The sequence below is a fragment of the Heliconius melpomene genome, chromosome 15 (genome assembly GCF_056956725.1).
Source record: "Heliconius melpomene rosina isolate 202511_hmr_F chromosome 15, ASM5695672v1, whole genome shotgun sequence".
Lineage (NCBI taxonomy): Eukaryota > Metazoa > Arthropoda > Insecta > Lepidoptera > Nymphalidae > Heliconius > Heliconius melpomene.
The window spans coordinates 12035956-12052132 of NC_140403.1; the positions used below are offsets into that span (position 1 = coordinate 12035956).

A 16177-nucleotide genomic window follows, 5' to 3' on the forward strand; every position below is an offset into this window, starting at 1 on the left:
CACATTCATGACATATTCCGAATACACATACTTTGTGAAAAACGCTACGTACCAATATTATTAAAACTTTTATTAAAACCGTATTTTTATTAAAACCTTCTTGTCTGTAAATCTTGTTTTTGGAAAAAAGTTTTACGTGGTAAAATCATAAGAAAACTTGATGAAAAATTACATATTTTATGAATTAAACTTAATCGCTATCACTGAATTATGAGTATTTTGTATAATAAAGAGAAAGTTAAAGCTAGGAGTTCATTGATAATGACAATGTTTTCTATAAATTAACATTTATTTACACTCAATTTACACAGATTAATAATTAAATTCACAATTAATTTACTACGTATATACATGTGTAAGTAAAGTTAGTAAAGTTGTCTGATTATGCAGATTTAACTGTGAAAGAATTAGAGTAAAAGGAAGAAGAGCGTGAAGGTTTTTTTTAGAGATAAGGTAGATTTAAAGCGAAGAGAGAAAGGAGAAGTCGTGTGATTTACACAAAGACTTGAACTGTACCTTGAGGTATGAAGGGGAAGACGACTTGAACAGGATATAATATAGAAGACAAAGAGCATGAGTATTCCGGCGAAGTCGAATTGGGAGCCAAATATAAGCTTATATAAATGTTTTGGAGACGGTGAAGCCTATTCAGTTGCTCCTCTTTTAGATCAATTTAACAATAAACTTGATTATACTAATCAAGAATTGCTAAATGCAGAGATTGTACCAGCGCAACCTAAGTAGGAATGGGTAGAAAGTTACCTAGTTGTATAATTTAAGCCGCAGTTGTCGCTGACGTTAATTAAATTTACATCTTTGGTGACGCCGGTCTCACGGATTAGGATTTGAAACCTAAGACATACATTTATATTACATACATTTATAAATGATAAAAAAAACATAAGTAGTAATTCACAACTCTTTTATTATTATTATACAATTTATATTTAGGAAATATAAAAAACATATTTATCTACGATATGTTTTTTATGTAATATTTCTTTACTTAATTAACTTATGATTAAAGTTGAGTGTTTTACATTTTAAAATGCATTATACATGGTGTATATTAAACAATTTATTTATGACGGATTTCATTAACCGTTATGACGCTTATACATCCCGCCTATATATGTAGGTATTGTGAACGCCTCACTGCAATCGTCAGTTTGTCCTAAACTATAAACTAGTCCTATACCCAAGAAGAAAAAAATGAAAACTATAATTTGCCTCGTTGTACTGGTCACGGCTATAGTAGTCAACAGTAACAAACCATTTTACGATGTGAACGACGCTCCCGCATTGTTTGAAAAATTTATAAGGGATTATAATAGACACTATAAAGATGAGAATGACAAGATGGTGCATTATTGGGCATTCGTTAATAGTTTGCTGGAAATTAATAAAAATAACGCGGAGGATAACGGATTGACTTTTGATATAAATAATTTAGCTGATTATACACCAGAAGAGTTTGAAAAAATGAAGGGATACGGTACGGTTTTAGTTACAGTATAAAAGAAACTTAATAATAATTTATCGTCATATTTTATATAATAAATTGACCTTGTGTTTATAAATTTAAGAAGATTAAACAGGAAAAAAATTACAATTAATTTTAGTCATTGATATTTGTTGAAATAGTTGTAATATCAAAGATAGAAAGATGTACATTCATAAGAATATGAATAGATATAAGAAAATTACATATATCCAAGATAAGATATCCAATGAAAAATAGAAGTGTGAAATGAGACTCAAGCTAAATGCTAAGCAGTGCCTCGACCTCAACTTTACCAACAAAAGAATGGGAAATCTATATTAGTGCTGAATTGTGTGTTTAGCAGGGAAGATTTAAATTTGACTTGGCAATCTTTTACCACCAGCTACCATTCCAAATACCAACCTAACAGTCTAGTAAAAGCTGAAAGTGTACTAACTTGCCAATATAATAAAGCTTATAGGTACGTAAAAAAATGACAATAGAAATTTAAAACTACATTATATTCTAAGTGATTACAAAACTCAGAAGCTCTAAAGATTTCCTATTCTTTTGCTAGTGAACTTGAGAATGATGCGTTGACTAGAATTTTCACTTGGCTCTAATTTCATACTTACGTTTTTGATGGGATCACGTTATTATATTTGCATAGTTTACATTATATGCCATGCGAATAGAAATCAAATTATAGATTTAAAAAGTACTTTAATTCATAATAATTGTTTTATTTTGTTAACAGGAAAGTGAGTGTTAAGGTCCAGGAAGTATAGACTAGAATCAATTTTTGGTTCCTACTTTTGGTAATCTTTAAATTTTTATATACATTACAAATTATTTATATAAATAAAATAATTTATTATCTAAATTGTATTTGATTTCAATATAATTGCTCATACTTTTTAGAAAATATTGATGCATTTTATATACAAAATAATATAAGCGTTCTTTACGACAAACAATCAGGCCAAAAGTTTACAAGTTTTCCTTAGGAAGATTTAATTGGTTAAAGTAGACTGTTAATCCTATTGAACTATTGCGTTAGTTTTTAGTCTGTTTAATTATATGCAGACGGGTTGTTTGTTTTTAACCGACTTCCGTAAGAAGGAGGTTATCAAATCGACTGTATTATTTGATGTCTATTAACTCAGAACTTTTGACTTTTGAGTGGTATTTGATAGATTTTTAAAGATAAATTGAAATGTCTGCTTAACATTTCAAATTCACCGTGTTTTTTCAAGTGCATATTTTGATTACTTAGACCATACTAAAATACAAACAAACAATTTTATAGTTTTTGTCTGTTTTTCTATTTATCTAGGCTAATCTCCAGAATAGCTGAATTGATCTTTATGGGTCTTTCAATGACTGATAGGATTATGGAGCACATAGGCTACTTGTTAAAATTATAATTTAAAAAATAAATAAAATATTATCACTAAAAATATATTTTATAATAAAAACGTAAACTGTGTATTTAGATTTTATATGCATATTAAAAATTTAATCATAGAAATTGATATGGTTCTGATTATTACGTCAATATCCGAAACAAATTCAATGTATCACATTGACTGTGCGAATGAGGCCTGATGACGGTTCCCCTTCTCACGCCCTTTTCTCATTAATCCACCCTGTTGGCGTTGAGTTCCACCACTCAACAGAAAATTCCTTCAGAGTTCAGGTTCAGGTTCTTCAGGTCTTAATTGCCTCCTGTGACGTTGGCGTTGTGTATGGTGGCGGACACAGCGTGAAGTTGATTCGATTTTATTTATTTTTTTAATTTTAATCAATATTAGTTGAATTTTTATGTACTTTTAATTTACTTCAATACTTTCAGTTCAAAACTATACAATATTTTGTTTATTTGTAGTATTTTTTTTTTAATTTGTAGTAATAATGGAAATAAAAGAAATTATTTTCCTACTTGTGTTCCTGCGCGATGACTGGCCTCAAATTACCTTACATATCTAAGATATATTAACTCTGATAGTAATCAAAAAGTCTCAAGAGACACAGATTTCTTCCAAATCTTCTTTACCTTGTTTTTGATCTCAATAAATCACGGCTCCCTTGTGGTACCTAGAATTGATGATGAGAATTATATTGCCCTACTTAATAATGCTGAAATTCCCCTAGCTGTATTACAATTTTAATATAATTGAATAAAAATAATTTCATAAACATTTTGTTGCTAAAATACTAATAATAGCCTTACATTCAGCATACAATAAATAAATAGACTAAGAAAAAAAAAATACAACTGGAATAAATGATTAATCGAACAACAATATAATGAAGAGCGAAGAAATGTAAATATAAATTTAAATAAATATTTCCTTTTCTCGAGTGGGGATCGAACCCACAATCGTCGCGTTACAGTCACACCCTTGTGCCGCTGCGCCACGACGGACTCAATATAATTAAAATAATATTATTATTAAAATATTAAAATTAATAAAGTATTAAGATATAATGGAACAAATTGTGCTCCTACAACTATAACAATTTTTTAATAAATTAAACTAAATAACAACTGAAATTTCCGATCACGAGGTACCGTTTAAAAGGCTGTTAGCAATAAAATGCTTCTTCCTGTTTGAAATGCGCCAGTCAACCATTTACATGTTTTTGTACACAACATGTCCGTCACGGCTGTAGCTCGCTTGTAAAAAAATGTATGATACAGGAACAGATTATAAATTTTATCTAGATTTACTTTGGTGCCTGAACGTTTGTAATTTCAATTGTTTTTATTTATTTTAGTTGAATGAATTTGGATTCTGTTTTTGGACTCTACATTTAAAACCTTTTCTTTATATTGTGGGATGATATGGTAGCGTACTTAGAATACGATCGATGTCGCGCTATATTTGTGGATGTGAAGAAACAGTCAAAAATGGCCATGCAATTAGTATAATAGATTGCTAAGGTTATAAAAAATATTCGTAGTAAATATATCTAAGAAATCTGATAGTATGTTGTGACGAAAGGAGAGATAAACTTCAAGGGTTAGTATTGTAAAAACAAAGTATAAAATAGAACTATAAGAACAAGTAAATTACTCAAATTGGTAACAAAATTGCGACATTGCTATAATTTTTAATCAGGCACACAATTTTTGTCACACGATTACGATTCTTGAATTGGTTATTAAGTTCATAAATATTATATGCCATCCTTTTGCTTATTGGGAGTTTTCGTTATTATTATTTTATATAAAAAAAGTACGTATAACAATATTTTTTATTTTATTTTAACATTTTTAAAGTAAGTTTTAACCACACTTAAGAACGAAAAATACTTATTAAGAAAACGTATTTTTTTTAAATAAACGGAGCAATTTATAAATAAAACGCGAGTGGCACTAACATTTATTTCAGAGACGTTATCGTTAAGTGCTTCCACCAGACTGGAAACCATTTTATCTCATCCTTTATTAATCTATAATTTATTTTAATAAAGTTACGTTTATTTAATTAAAGTAACTTATACGTTTTATAATAAAATTTACGAAGTTTCTAAATTGGTGTTTGCAAAGTGTTATTTTGTATATTTGTAAAGTATATATAAATATTAAATCAATTGTGTTCAGTGATTTTGTCTGAAAAACTTTCTATCTTTCGGTTGTTTTTGCGTATAAAATTCTATCTATATTATTTCGAGGGCCGTCTAAATGTATTCATGACGTCAAATCTTCATTTCCATATTTGGACCCAAGTTTAAGGAGTTAAATATCTAGATTTGCAGAATCAGAGAACTTAGTTTGAATTTGATACTCTGATGAAAGGTTTAGTTTGTTAGTAGATATTTGCAAGTGGGTAAATTACGTCTTATCGGAGACAGTGGGGAAAGTTTGGAGCAGTAATGAAGATCTCCTAGTTTCATCTGTGTCGTAAATAGATATTATTCTTCACTCTTGGAACGATTCCAATCCAGTGTGGCGATTGTGATATAAATTCTTATTTATTGTACTCTAAATACGCTTAGTACTTAGAAATAATTTATGTCAGCGGCATGGTATTTATGGCTTTATGATGGGAGTATTAAAATGAACATCTGTGTATGTATAGTATTTCACATAAAAATGTAAGAAGAGATTGTTATTCTTTTGCTTCTTAATATTTCGAATTACCTTTATATTACGTAGTAGTCCCAGATGGTAAAAGTTTTCATCCGTCTTCGTTACTAAAAATTTAGATGCTCTTGTGTTTCAATAGCCTTGTGAATACTTTCTTTGATTCTAGAAATAGATATATCAGTTTTACCTAGCGACGATATAAGGTTATTTGATAAATCTGATAAGCCACGCAATACACGCCCATTCTTGACATCGAAAATGTTCTCCTTCATCCTATTTTTTTTCAAACTTCTTGACTTAAACTTAAAAAACAGGTACGTGCACCAGCATTAAAGGACAACCAAGCAAACTTACGCCTATTTTATAATTATTAACCATATAATATCATCTTTATGCTACGTTTGGAATGAGTTTTATTTAAACATTTTAGCGGTCAAAACAAAACGAGTCATAGAATACCGATAGCAATACCATGAATGAAAGACACACTTTGAGGGCCCATATCTGTTTCTTATCTCCCTTTTATAGTGCGAGGCTGCGTAACATATTGTGGTTGCGAGAATATTGTAAATAATTAATGGGCGTCTATAAAATGTTCATATAATAAGATTAACTATATTAATAATACATTTATGCTCTTTTTGTTAGGACATTTCGCTACTAGTAAAAAATCTCTATTAGAGATAAATTTATCACTAATAACATAATTTTAATTTAGTTGTGGAGTGCAAAAAGGAATTTATTTATTATTATTTGATGATTAAATTTATCGCAAAGTTGAAGAATGTGGTGGAATGGAATATAAACGGTTCGTTTAATTCAAAATATCATTTAAATTAATTAGAAAATTTCAAAATATTCGAATTACAGCGACTACTTTTACGAGTATGTCTCTAACACAACACGATCCATGAAAAGAAATCATATAAAAATCTATTCAGAATTCCAAATATCGTCAATCGCAATTCAATAAAAGCGATTTATGTCAGTCGTTGCTCACCGTAGCGCTGTGCCGGCGGCGGACGGGGGGTTGGCGAAGCTCCAGAGCTCTTGTCTACGAGAAATGGATCAGTTCTAACTAATAGCGAAAAATTCTCTCTTCTTTCAAAGATAAATGATAAAAATGTTAAACTTACCTAGTTTTTAACTATGTAATGTTTTTTGACTTGATATAATAATAAGGTAATTGTCATAAAAAATGTACGTAATAAAAATTAAAATACGATCACCACGATCGAAGGCGAATCGTGGAGCAGAGTACAAAGTGTGCTGCAAAATCGACTGGTTGTGGGTTCGATCCCCACTCGAGGAAGGAAATATTTATTTAAATGTGTATTTTCCGTCGCTCGTCGTTTCTTTGCTCTGGTGTCCAGGCAAAACGCGGCGTCTAGTTGAGTTGACAAGAATGAGAAAAGCTTTGTGTTAAGATAAATTCTAAGTCCCAAAAAAAGAAATAACTTGTATTTTGATAGCTGTGCTGCTGAACCACACTCGTTCACTCAAAACAAAATTTTATACAATTTAGATATGGTAATTAAGTAAATGAAAAATAAATTGTTAAATTTAATAGCTTACTTTTAAGCTAGAACTATTTTTAACAATTCCAACATTCTACCTCATTTTAAATAGTTAATTAAAAGGCGACCCGATTTATCAAAAGCAAATTTTACCGAACTCGTCAAAATTATATTGAAACCGACGAGCTTTAAATGGAGTTAGCATTTTGGAATCGAGTTAAAATCCATTAACTATTTGCGCTTAAATTTTCTTGAAAAACAACATTTACGAAAGTTTTTTTTTGACACGTTTTTAATTTCAATTGAATGAGGTATTTACAATTATATGACAGCAATATAGCAATTTATAACGTTCCTTTGTATAACAAAGGAAAGATGTTCAATCAGTAAAATTTCATTAAATGTTGTATTTCCAGGGACCAGTTTAGAATGTCAGCGCCATCACTTGTTCGTATATGAGCTGATTACCCCTATAGAGTGGCTTTGATGTGTAATCCCCATTGTAATGTTCTAAATTTATTGGAAATGTCGTTTGTTCAGTTCTACTGCGAAATACGCGTGAACAAATGAGGTCACACCGATTGATTACACGCACTAACTGATTTATAACTATAGGAGCTAGTTCAAAACGTTTGACTGTTTTGATTAAAGCTTGTGAAGAATGCTTTCATACAAAACAAAAAGAAAGTAAATCAGCCCAGTAGTTTCTGAGATCTTAGCGTTTAAAAAAACAAACAAACAAAAGAACGCTTTCGATATATTATATTAGTATAGATGATTAAAAAATCTGATACTTGCAGATTTGTGCACTGGGATCTTAGGCCAATACAAATTATAAACCTTTTACCGAATACTATAGTTAAATATGTATGGTGAAAACTAGATTGGGAACGGCTTTATTGATACATGTTGGGATTACATTCATCAAAAAAGCCGCGGCTTAGGTGGCTAGGATGGCTGTATATAAATTGTAATTTCCTCCTGCGTTGGTTGCGGATTTTTCTATTTAGATATTTAAATATAGAGTAAATTTAGTGCCGCAGTGGCACAATGTGTAGCTGTAAACGCCGCGGTTGTAGGTTCGTTTTCCACTGTGGGGAATTAATTCTTTTCATTTACCTATTCTAGTAATAAGAGAAAGCGTGATGAGTTTTGTCACTGATCGCGCAATATCTCGAAAATGGATTGTGTGGAACTGAGTGCCTTTATTGTACTGTAAAACAACTAAGAAATTGTGACTTATCACTAGCCTCTTTGCCTACTATGAAGTTTAATTTTGTTTCCTCATTCTTTCTGTCTCTATTACAAGTGTCACCTGAAAAGAAAAAGTCAAAAATTAGTAAGGGATTCAAAAATGTTTAAAATTTTAATATATAAATATGCTCTGGTATGTAAGAAGCAATCGTGGCGTAGCGGCACAAAGGAAACGCAACGGTTGTGGGTTCGATCTCCACTCAAGGAAGTGAAATATTTATTTACGTTTATACTTCCATTTCTTCGCTCTGGTGTCAAGGCAAAGCGCGGCGTTGAGTTCTGCCATTTAACACGCAATGCCTCTAGAATTCGGCAGAAAGTGGGGGACTGAGTGTCTTAACACTAGGCTCCCTCTGCGTACCCAGCCGTATGCGGGATACTGCGTGAAGCGTGATTTTATTTTTTTGGGTATATAATTATGTGAAGCAGGTACTATTTTATGTTACTTTTATACATTACAATACAGGTAACTCTAGAAAATATTTCAAGTAAAATTTTCAATGTATAGAGCTGAAATTGAAATCGTGATAACCTTTACCATTTCGTCAAACGCGAGCCAATCGTCCCCTTTTATTGGCACTGCTTTCTACTTCTTTGTTGTGGGAATTCCGCCGTATTCAATATATGTAAAGTATTCCTCTTACAAAATTTATTTCCGATTTATATAGATTTTTACTAGAATTTTTGCAATCTAACAGAACAGAAGAAGCAGGTCGTTGCTTATGTTATAATTTCAAATATACAAATATTTCATATACCTAACTGATACTTGTTTCGCAAATTTTCGTATTCAACCTTTCATTAATTATAAGTATTATATTAATAAAATGATCATTGTATTTTTTTTCAGTTTCACACTGTATTCCACACACAGCAGGGTAGGCAGGGAACCTATCCTAATAATAAGATTATAAATAAGACTTTACGTTGCGAATGACTACTGAAACTTGTAGTAAATTATAATAGACAACAAAGACCACAGCGAATCTTATAGAACTTTGAGGAACAAAATCATAACTGAAAACAACTTTATGCGAAAACTATTCCCTACTTGTAGTAGGTAGTCGGAGAAAATACAATTACATTATTAACTAAATTTAATTATTTACTTCATATCTTTAAATCTAGATTACTAATTTGATCAACAAAAGCAAGGATGGTTGTAGGTTCTATTCCCATCGGGATCAATAAATTATTTTAATTTCCCAGCTCTAGAATTCGTGTGGAAACTGGAGAATAAGGTCTCTTAACATTAATTTCTCTCCTGATGCGAACTAACGACGTACATACACACAACGAAAGAAATATATATATAAAACAGTTTTATTTATGTAGATAAAAGTACATTTACTTTATACTTCGGGGAGGGCTTATAAGATGGCAAGTCTTATTTATCATCACTTTGACGTGAAGTAAGAACGCTGGAACAAAATAGATTTTGCCTCCGCCGTCAGTCTCTAGAGGGCTTTCTTACAAAAACTATATTAATATATAATTTTTATTGACTTTTTTAACTTTTGATTGACTGTTGAGTGCGAGAGCCAATGGTCTAACCACCGAGGACGCAAAAGACCGTGCAAAGTGGAGTAGGTTGAGTAGTAAGGCAGACCCTGGTAACAGCCGGGATTAATGCCAGGAAGAAGAAGACTACTACTTATTAAAATAATAATAATACATATAATATAATATAAAATTATTAAATTGCGGAAATTCAGAAAATTCTTACGTAAAAAAAAATATATAAATGAGAATAATCATTCTACAAAACATTTTTGAGCGTTGACGTAAAGTCAATAGTTCTCCGTCATAACAACGGCATATAAGAGAAAAGAATCTTTTCACACGTCAGTCTATAATTATAAGTTTCTTTTATATCTTCCGCTCTATATACTATCCGGTAGGAATTAAATAGTCCATACATCCTCCTCTAACACTGACGTGCAATCTCCGGTGCCATCAATCAAGGAAGCGAGATAGATATATTTAGAGAGACAAAGACAAAATACGTAAATATACGTTTATATTCGGTCGTATTGTTTTAGATAACTAAAGATTATAAATTACAAAAGTTTGGTATCTCTATAATATAACATCTAATGGTTTCACGTGTAAATTTTAAACACTATCGTGTATGGGTAAACACTATAAATAATAATCGTTAATATTGGAATAGCGAATGTTATCAGGATTTTGTTTATATTATAAATTAATTAACGGTACGTACACTAAAATCGAATTAAAGCAAAATATTAATTAATAATGTTGTTTTATTGAACACTACGAATGTGCATAGTGTATTTTATCCTTTGCGTATGTTTCGTAGGGTTGTCCCATGAGTAATAAAACTTAGTGTCGCATCACTTAAATCAAGAAGAAAAAGAACGAAGTTAAAAAAATAATATTTAGAGACGAAAAAAATAAATAATACTTAATATTTCAATGTATGACCTCAGATTTACTTTTCAAATAAAATATAATTATAAAATTTATAAATTTATCTGTTTTGAAATTTTTAAGAATAGTCCAATTTAATATGAAAATGTATAATATTTAGAATAGAGACCAATGACCAAGACGCAGGGGCACAAATGCTTGTACACGTGGCTGGTTGTGGGTTCGATCCCCACTCGAGGAATTGAAATATTTATTTAAATTTATATTTCCGTTTCGTCGCTGTGGTGTCGAGGCAAAGCGCGTCGTTGAGATCCGCCACTCACCGCATTGCCCCTAGAATTCGGCGGAAACTGACGTTATAAGAAATATCTTACTCTGGAGTAAATATAGAAACGGGTGATCATTTACTTGAAAGCAAACGATCGCATCTGGCGCTTGTCGGATTATGTTGTTTAAATTCAATCATCTCAGTAGGACCAGATGGTCCTACTGAGCTCCTCAGATGAGGAGCACCGTTGCAAGTTTTTCGGCTCTCTACCAAGTTCTGACAGCCCATAATCTACTTTGCAAAGTGACTAGATTAGTTTGGTGTCGAATAACTCAAGTTACAATAACTATTTGCAAACTATTCAATAATTTATGAAATTATATTATCAGTTTTGTTTTATTTACTTTTAGCATCCTGAGTCCTGTTATTTTTATATAACATTATTAATTTGACCGCATGTCCTATAAAAAGAACAAATTCGAGGTATGGTTTAAGACTAGAGATATAAGTTAATATATTTTTAGAGAAGAGAGACAAGTTACTATATTTTTGTTGCTAGAACAAACATTATTTATTTACATTTTAAATGGATCATTTTGACATAAAACCAAATGGTGGGGTCGAATGTGTCCGTAACAAAGGATTCTCGGATTTTAGAGTTAATAGATATTTATTAGTAAATTAGTAAATTGTAATTATTAGTCAAATGAAATCAAAATCAGCAGAAATATTTGTTTTTAATATATTATACACATTTGTACCTGCATTATACGATTTATTACCATTCATATACATGAAACAATAATTTCGCCGTAATGATATCCATTTACGTTTTATAACTATTCTACTTGTTATAAAAGATAACAACGGTCATACAACTACTATTTTAATATGCATAATACTTCAAAGAAAACGCACAATCCTCGGGCAATATGCGTGAAACATGGTGCATTGTAATCATCGCCCTTTGTGTAAGAGACCAGCGTCGATTGAATACAAGATCACGTGGAATCTTCCCCCGGCATCACCTCCATTCTTTGTCATAAAAAAATATAAGTTTTATATTTTGCTTGCTAGTTAACCCAGTTTATACTAGCCAAATCTTATTTTATAAGTTCATGAAAATAAAAGGTGAGACACAGAATAAAAGACGTATAAAGAAAATTATATAAATATACTAAAATTGTACAGGTCTTCTGTGCGTTGAATCTAAACTAAAAAAAACTTGAGTGTATAATATACAGGTATCGGAAATAAAAATTAAATCATCTTCACGCTGTATCTCGCACACAGCAGGGTAGGCAGAGAAAACCTTATCTTAAGACACTTCGTTCTCCATTTTCCGCCTAATTAAGGCGTTGAGTGGTGGAACTCAGTTCTCTGTATATAATCGAAAGTGTCAGTTTCTATTCAAAATGCATGTTCATTTTTGTAGTATACTATTTGAACTTAATTTTTTTGAACACTATTAATAATAGTAGTAAGTATTGTAGTAATAGTTTGTTATCGTAATACAACTATAAGTCCAAGTTTTTATCAAAATAAAAATAATTATAATAAAAAAATAAACTTTAAATCGCTCTCCTAAAGCATTTTTCACTTTTCATTCTTTATACCTAGGGACCGTCGATATATATTTTTGTTTATTTTCCAAGAGTTCCTAATGTCCTAAGAATAGTAAAGGCCCATTTAAGACATAAAAATCCCGGTCCGTGAGACCGGCGCCACCAAAGATGTAAATCAAATTAACGTCACTAATGGCGGGTTAAGGAAATTATAATTTACGGAGCCAAATAATACCCTTACACAGCTCTCCTATATATATGACCGGTAGATCTTCGAGATCGTCATTCTAGATTTGATTGTAGTCACGAGTTCCGTATACAAGGCAATCAACGTTAATAATGAAAATATTCATTGGCATCGTCCTGCTGGCCGCCGTCGCCGTGGCCAGCGGTGATAAGCCGCACTACGATACCAAGAAGCCCGTGGAATTGTTTGAGAAATACATGAAAGATTACAACAAGCACTACAAGAGTACGGGACAGAAAGTTAATCACTACTTAGCTTTCCGCTTGTCCTTGAGTAGAATTAATAGAGTCAATGCTCAAAAAGACGGCCCTACTTTAGATTTAAACAAATATTCTGATTATCTACCTTACGAGCTGGAAGAAGTGATTGCCGCTGGAAGTGCGTATTATTTGTAATGTTATATAAGTATATTGAAAATCTATGTATATATTTTATTTGTTAACTAGCGACCCCCTTGCGGCTTCGCCCGCTTATACTACTGGATTATTCATATAATGTATGTTTGCAAAGCACTTAAGATAATGTGAAAATTAATTAAACTCTAATGCAACCCGCATTTTCGTAGTTTCAATAAGGATTTTCCAATTGTTTTACACAGCAAGGATTTTTTAGTAGGTACCGTAATTTTAAATCTGTGCTACTAATCTTTTCAAGTACTTATTAAAATATTTTTAAATGACTATTTTTAGATAGTTAAATGACTATTTTTAAACGGAAGAAACTATAAACAAAAGCCTACCTACTAATAACTACTACAAAAAATATGAAACCAAATATATCGCGCTGAAATTATACATTCAACTCCAATTATCCAATACCTGCAAACGCATCTAGATCTTCGTTGCTATAGAGGCAGGCGGGTTTTTTTTTCGAGCTTGTGGTTAATGCTGAAGAGGGTATTCTGTCCCTGATGAAAAGCAAGCACTACGTGGCTGCCTGTGAGGAAAATTAAAAAGAATGCATTGGCCGGGAATGGAACCCGGGCCCGCGTGGCAGGCGAACATTCTACCACTGAACCACCGATGACTGCTCATGACGCGCTTGTATAACGTCGCGGGGCGCGTTTCGCAGCAAGGATGTTTTGATATTGTAACAACTTCTAAAGTAATTATTAAAATGAAAAAACAGTAAAAGACAGTTTTGATCTACATTAAATGGCCAACGTAACTAATATACTTATTTATATGCTGAGAGTAAGGGATAAGTAAAACTTGAGTCGGCACAGCTGATGAGTTAACGGCGGGATGTGTCAACAATTAAATGCGTTTTTCTCTAATACTATTCGCAATTTCGAAATAGTGTAAGAAGCAAATTTTATCTTCGTTTAACGTAGAAAATTAATAAAGTATTTTAAAGGATAAGGATTAATACCATTATGGAAAAATATCCCTCACAATAAAAAATATATTGAAATTACTATTTTTAGACAGAAATATGATCACTACACGTTATTCTTAAAAGATAAAAATATGCTCTCGCGGACTTTTTTGTAGATCTTATTAAGAGGAACAATACTCCAGTACATTATTTTCATGTAGTAATTACCATTAAAGCAGCGCATGCGCGAAAGTGTCTCAACGGGTAGGACTTTAGACACATTTATCGTATTTATGTTAATTTACATAAGAATGTACAAATAATAAACTATATATAAACCTTCCCTGAGAAATACTCGACCTAATGGTGAAAGCCGCATAAAAATCCGTTGGGTGGTTTAGAAGAAGAAGAGTTAGAAAGTTCAGACAGACACGAAAAGCGACTTTGTTTTATAAGATATAGGATGTCGCGTCCGTGACTAGTGACGAAGTTCTAACGAAGAATCGTCTGTTGAGTTTTTGGGTGTAATATCTATTATATGTGTCTATCGGTAATACTTAAGAATATATCTGCCGTTACTAAGTATTGGTGGTTATTAAATATGTGGTGTTGCAATGCGAGTACATAATCAATCATCAACTTCTTTACGCAATATCTTTTATATAGTAAAGTGTTCTAACTCAGTTCCCCCACTTTCTATATTTTTGTACGTGGTTAAGGCCAGTCGTGGCGTAGGAGCACAAGCATGCGACTTAAGCGTGACAAATTGTGGGTTCGATTCCCATTTGAGGAAAAGAAATATTTATTTTAATTTACTCACTCTGGTAACGAAGCAAAGCGTGGCCTTTAGTTCAGCCACTTAACGTTCACGGGGAACACAAGTATCTTAATGGGATCGGCGCTTCTGAATGCTACCGTTCTTGCCTTGCTTAACAAAAAAATTTAATAAACTGGTGTCCTATTAAAACGTATAAATCTTACACGATAAAATACCTTATATAATTAATTTAAATTTGAGATGCTGTTAAACTTATTTCAAAGTTATTTTTTAATATAGTGTTTTAATTTTTTTTTTTCAGTAAACCCAGATGCTCCAGAACATTCCAAAAAGAATCATTAAATCGTTCCTGTTTTAGCTGTGCTCTACGACTTTTGCATATTTATGTATTTTTAGTTCACTTATATTAATGAATTAAAACATAATTATTAACCTAATGAATATTCCAATATTTAAATAAATATATAATTATAGAAGTACATATATTAATTTGATGAACATCTCATATACCTATTACATTCATAATTTTATCCGCATAAAGTATGTAAAAAACGTCAAGTGATCACAATTCTGGAGGCATTGCCTGTTGAGTGGTGGATCTCAACGCCGCGCTTTTCGCCGACACCAGAGCGAAAAAATGAAAATATACATTTAAATAAATATCTCATTTCCTCGACTGGGGACCTACAACGAGTCGATTTTACAGTCACATCTAGCCTCTGCACCACGACTGGCCACAACTGGCCCAGACTGGCTTGTATTTCCATTTACATCCCTTTTCAAAACTATACAATGAAATTAAAAACTGTCAAATACTGATTTTCATTATTGTTTTATTTTTACTAATATTTTTAGTTACTTTGAGTGAACAAAGTCAGTCCAGTGGCGGGAATTACACTCGGTACTTCAATTTTCGGACTTAAGGCAACATGTCAATATAGTAGCTCCGTAATTTAAATTATTAAAAAGGATTATTTAATGTATATTAATTCATATGATTCACTGTGTATATTCTAAAATCACCTAAATACGTGTTATCAGTGTTATAAATACTCCTAACTGTAAGATTACTAACGTTGGACTGTGCAAGTGTGCAACCGCCGTGACCTGTCGTCTGTCATTGTGCCAACGGAAGGACTTTTGAATTTCTCTGTGAAACCCGGGGAGTATTTCTTTCAATATTGTATATTTACAACATACTAAATTACACAAAATACATTTTTATAGTGAGTAACTCACACTTAGGCACCATACCGTC

General features: G+C 31.6%; 2 protein-coding genes across 2 annotated transcripts; both read left to right on the forward strand.

Annotated features, from left to right (window-relative positions):
- The first annotated feature begins 919 nt into the window (after positions 1-919).
- LOC146531735 (uncharacterized) lies at positions 920-2322 on the forward strand. Its single transcript, XM_085198512.1, has one exon. It carries the CDS (start codon positions 1213-1215, stop codon positions 1516-1518), a length of 306 nt encoding a protein of 101 aa, XP_085054638.1. The 5' UTR covers positions 920-1212; the 3' UTR covers positions 1519-2322.
- Positions 2323-12850: 10528 nt separating this feature from the next.
- Positions 12851-15534, forward strand: LOC146531736 (uncharacterized). Its single transcript, XM_085198409.1, has 2 exons — positions 12851-13202; positions 15221-15534. The coding sequence occupies exons 1-2, from the start codon at positions 12917-12919 to the stop codon at positions 15259-15261; spliced, it is 327 nt and encodes a 108-aa protein (XP_085054535.1). The 5' UTR covers positions 12851-12916; the 3' UTR covers positions 15262-15534.
- Positions 15535-16177: the final 643 nt, after the last annotated feature.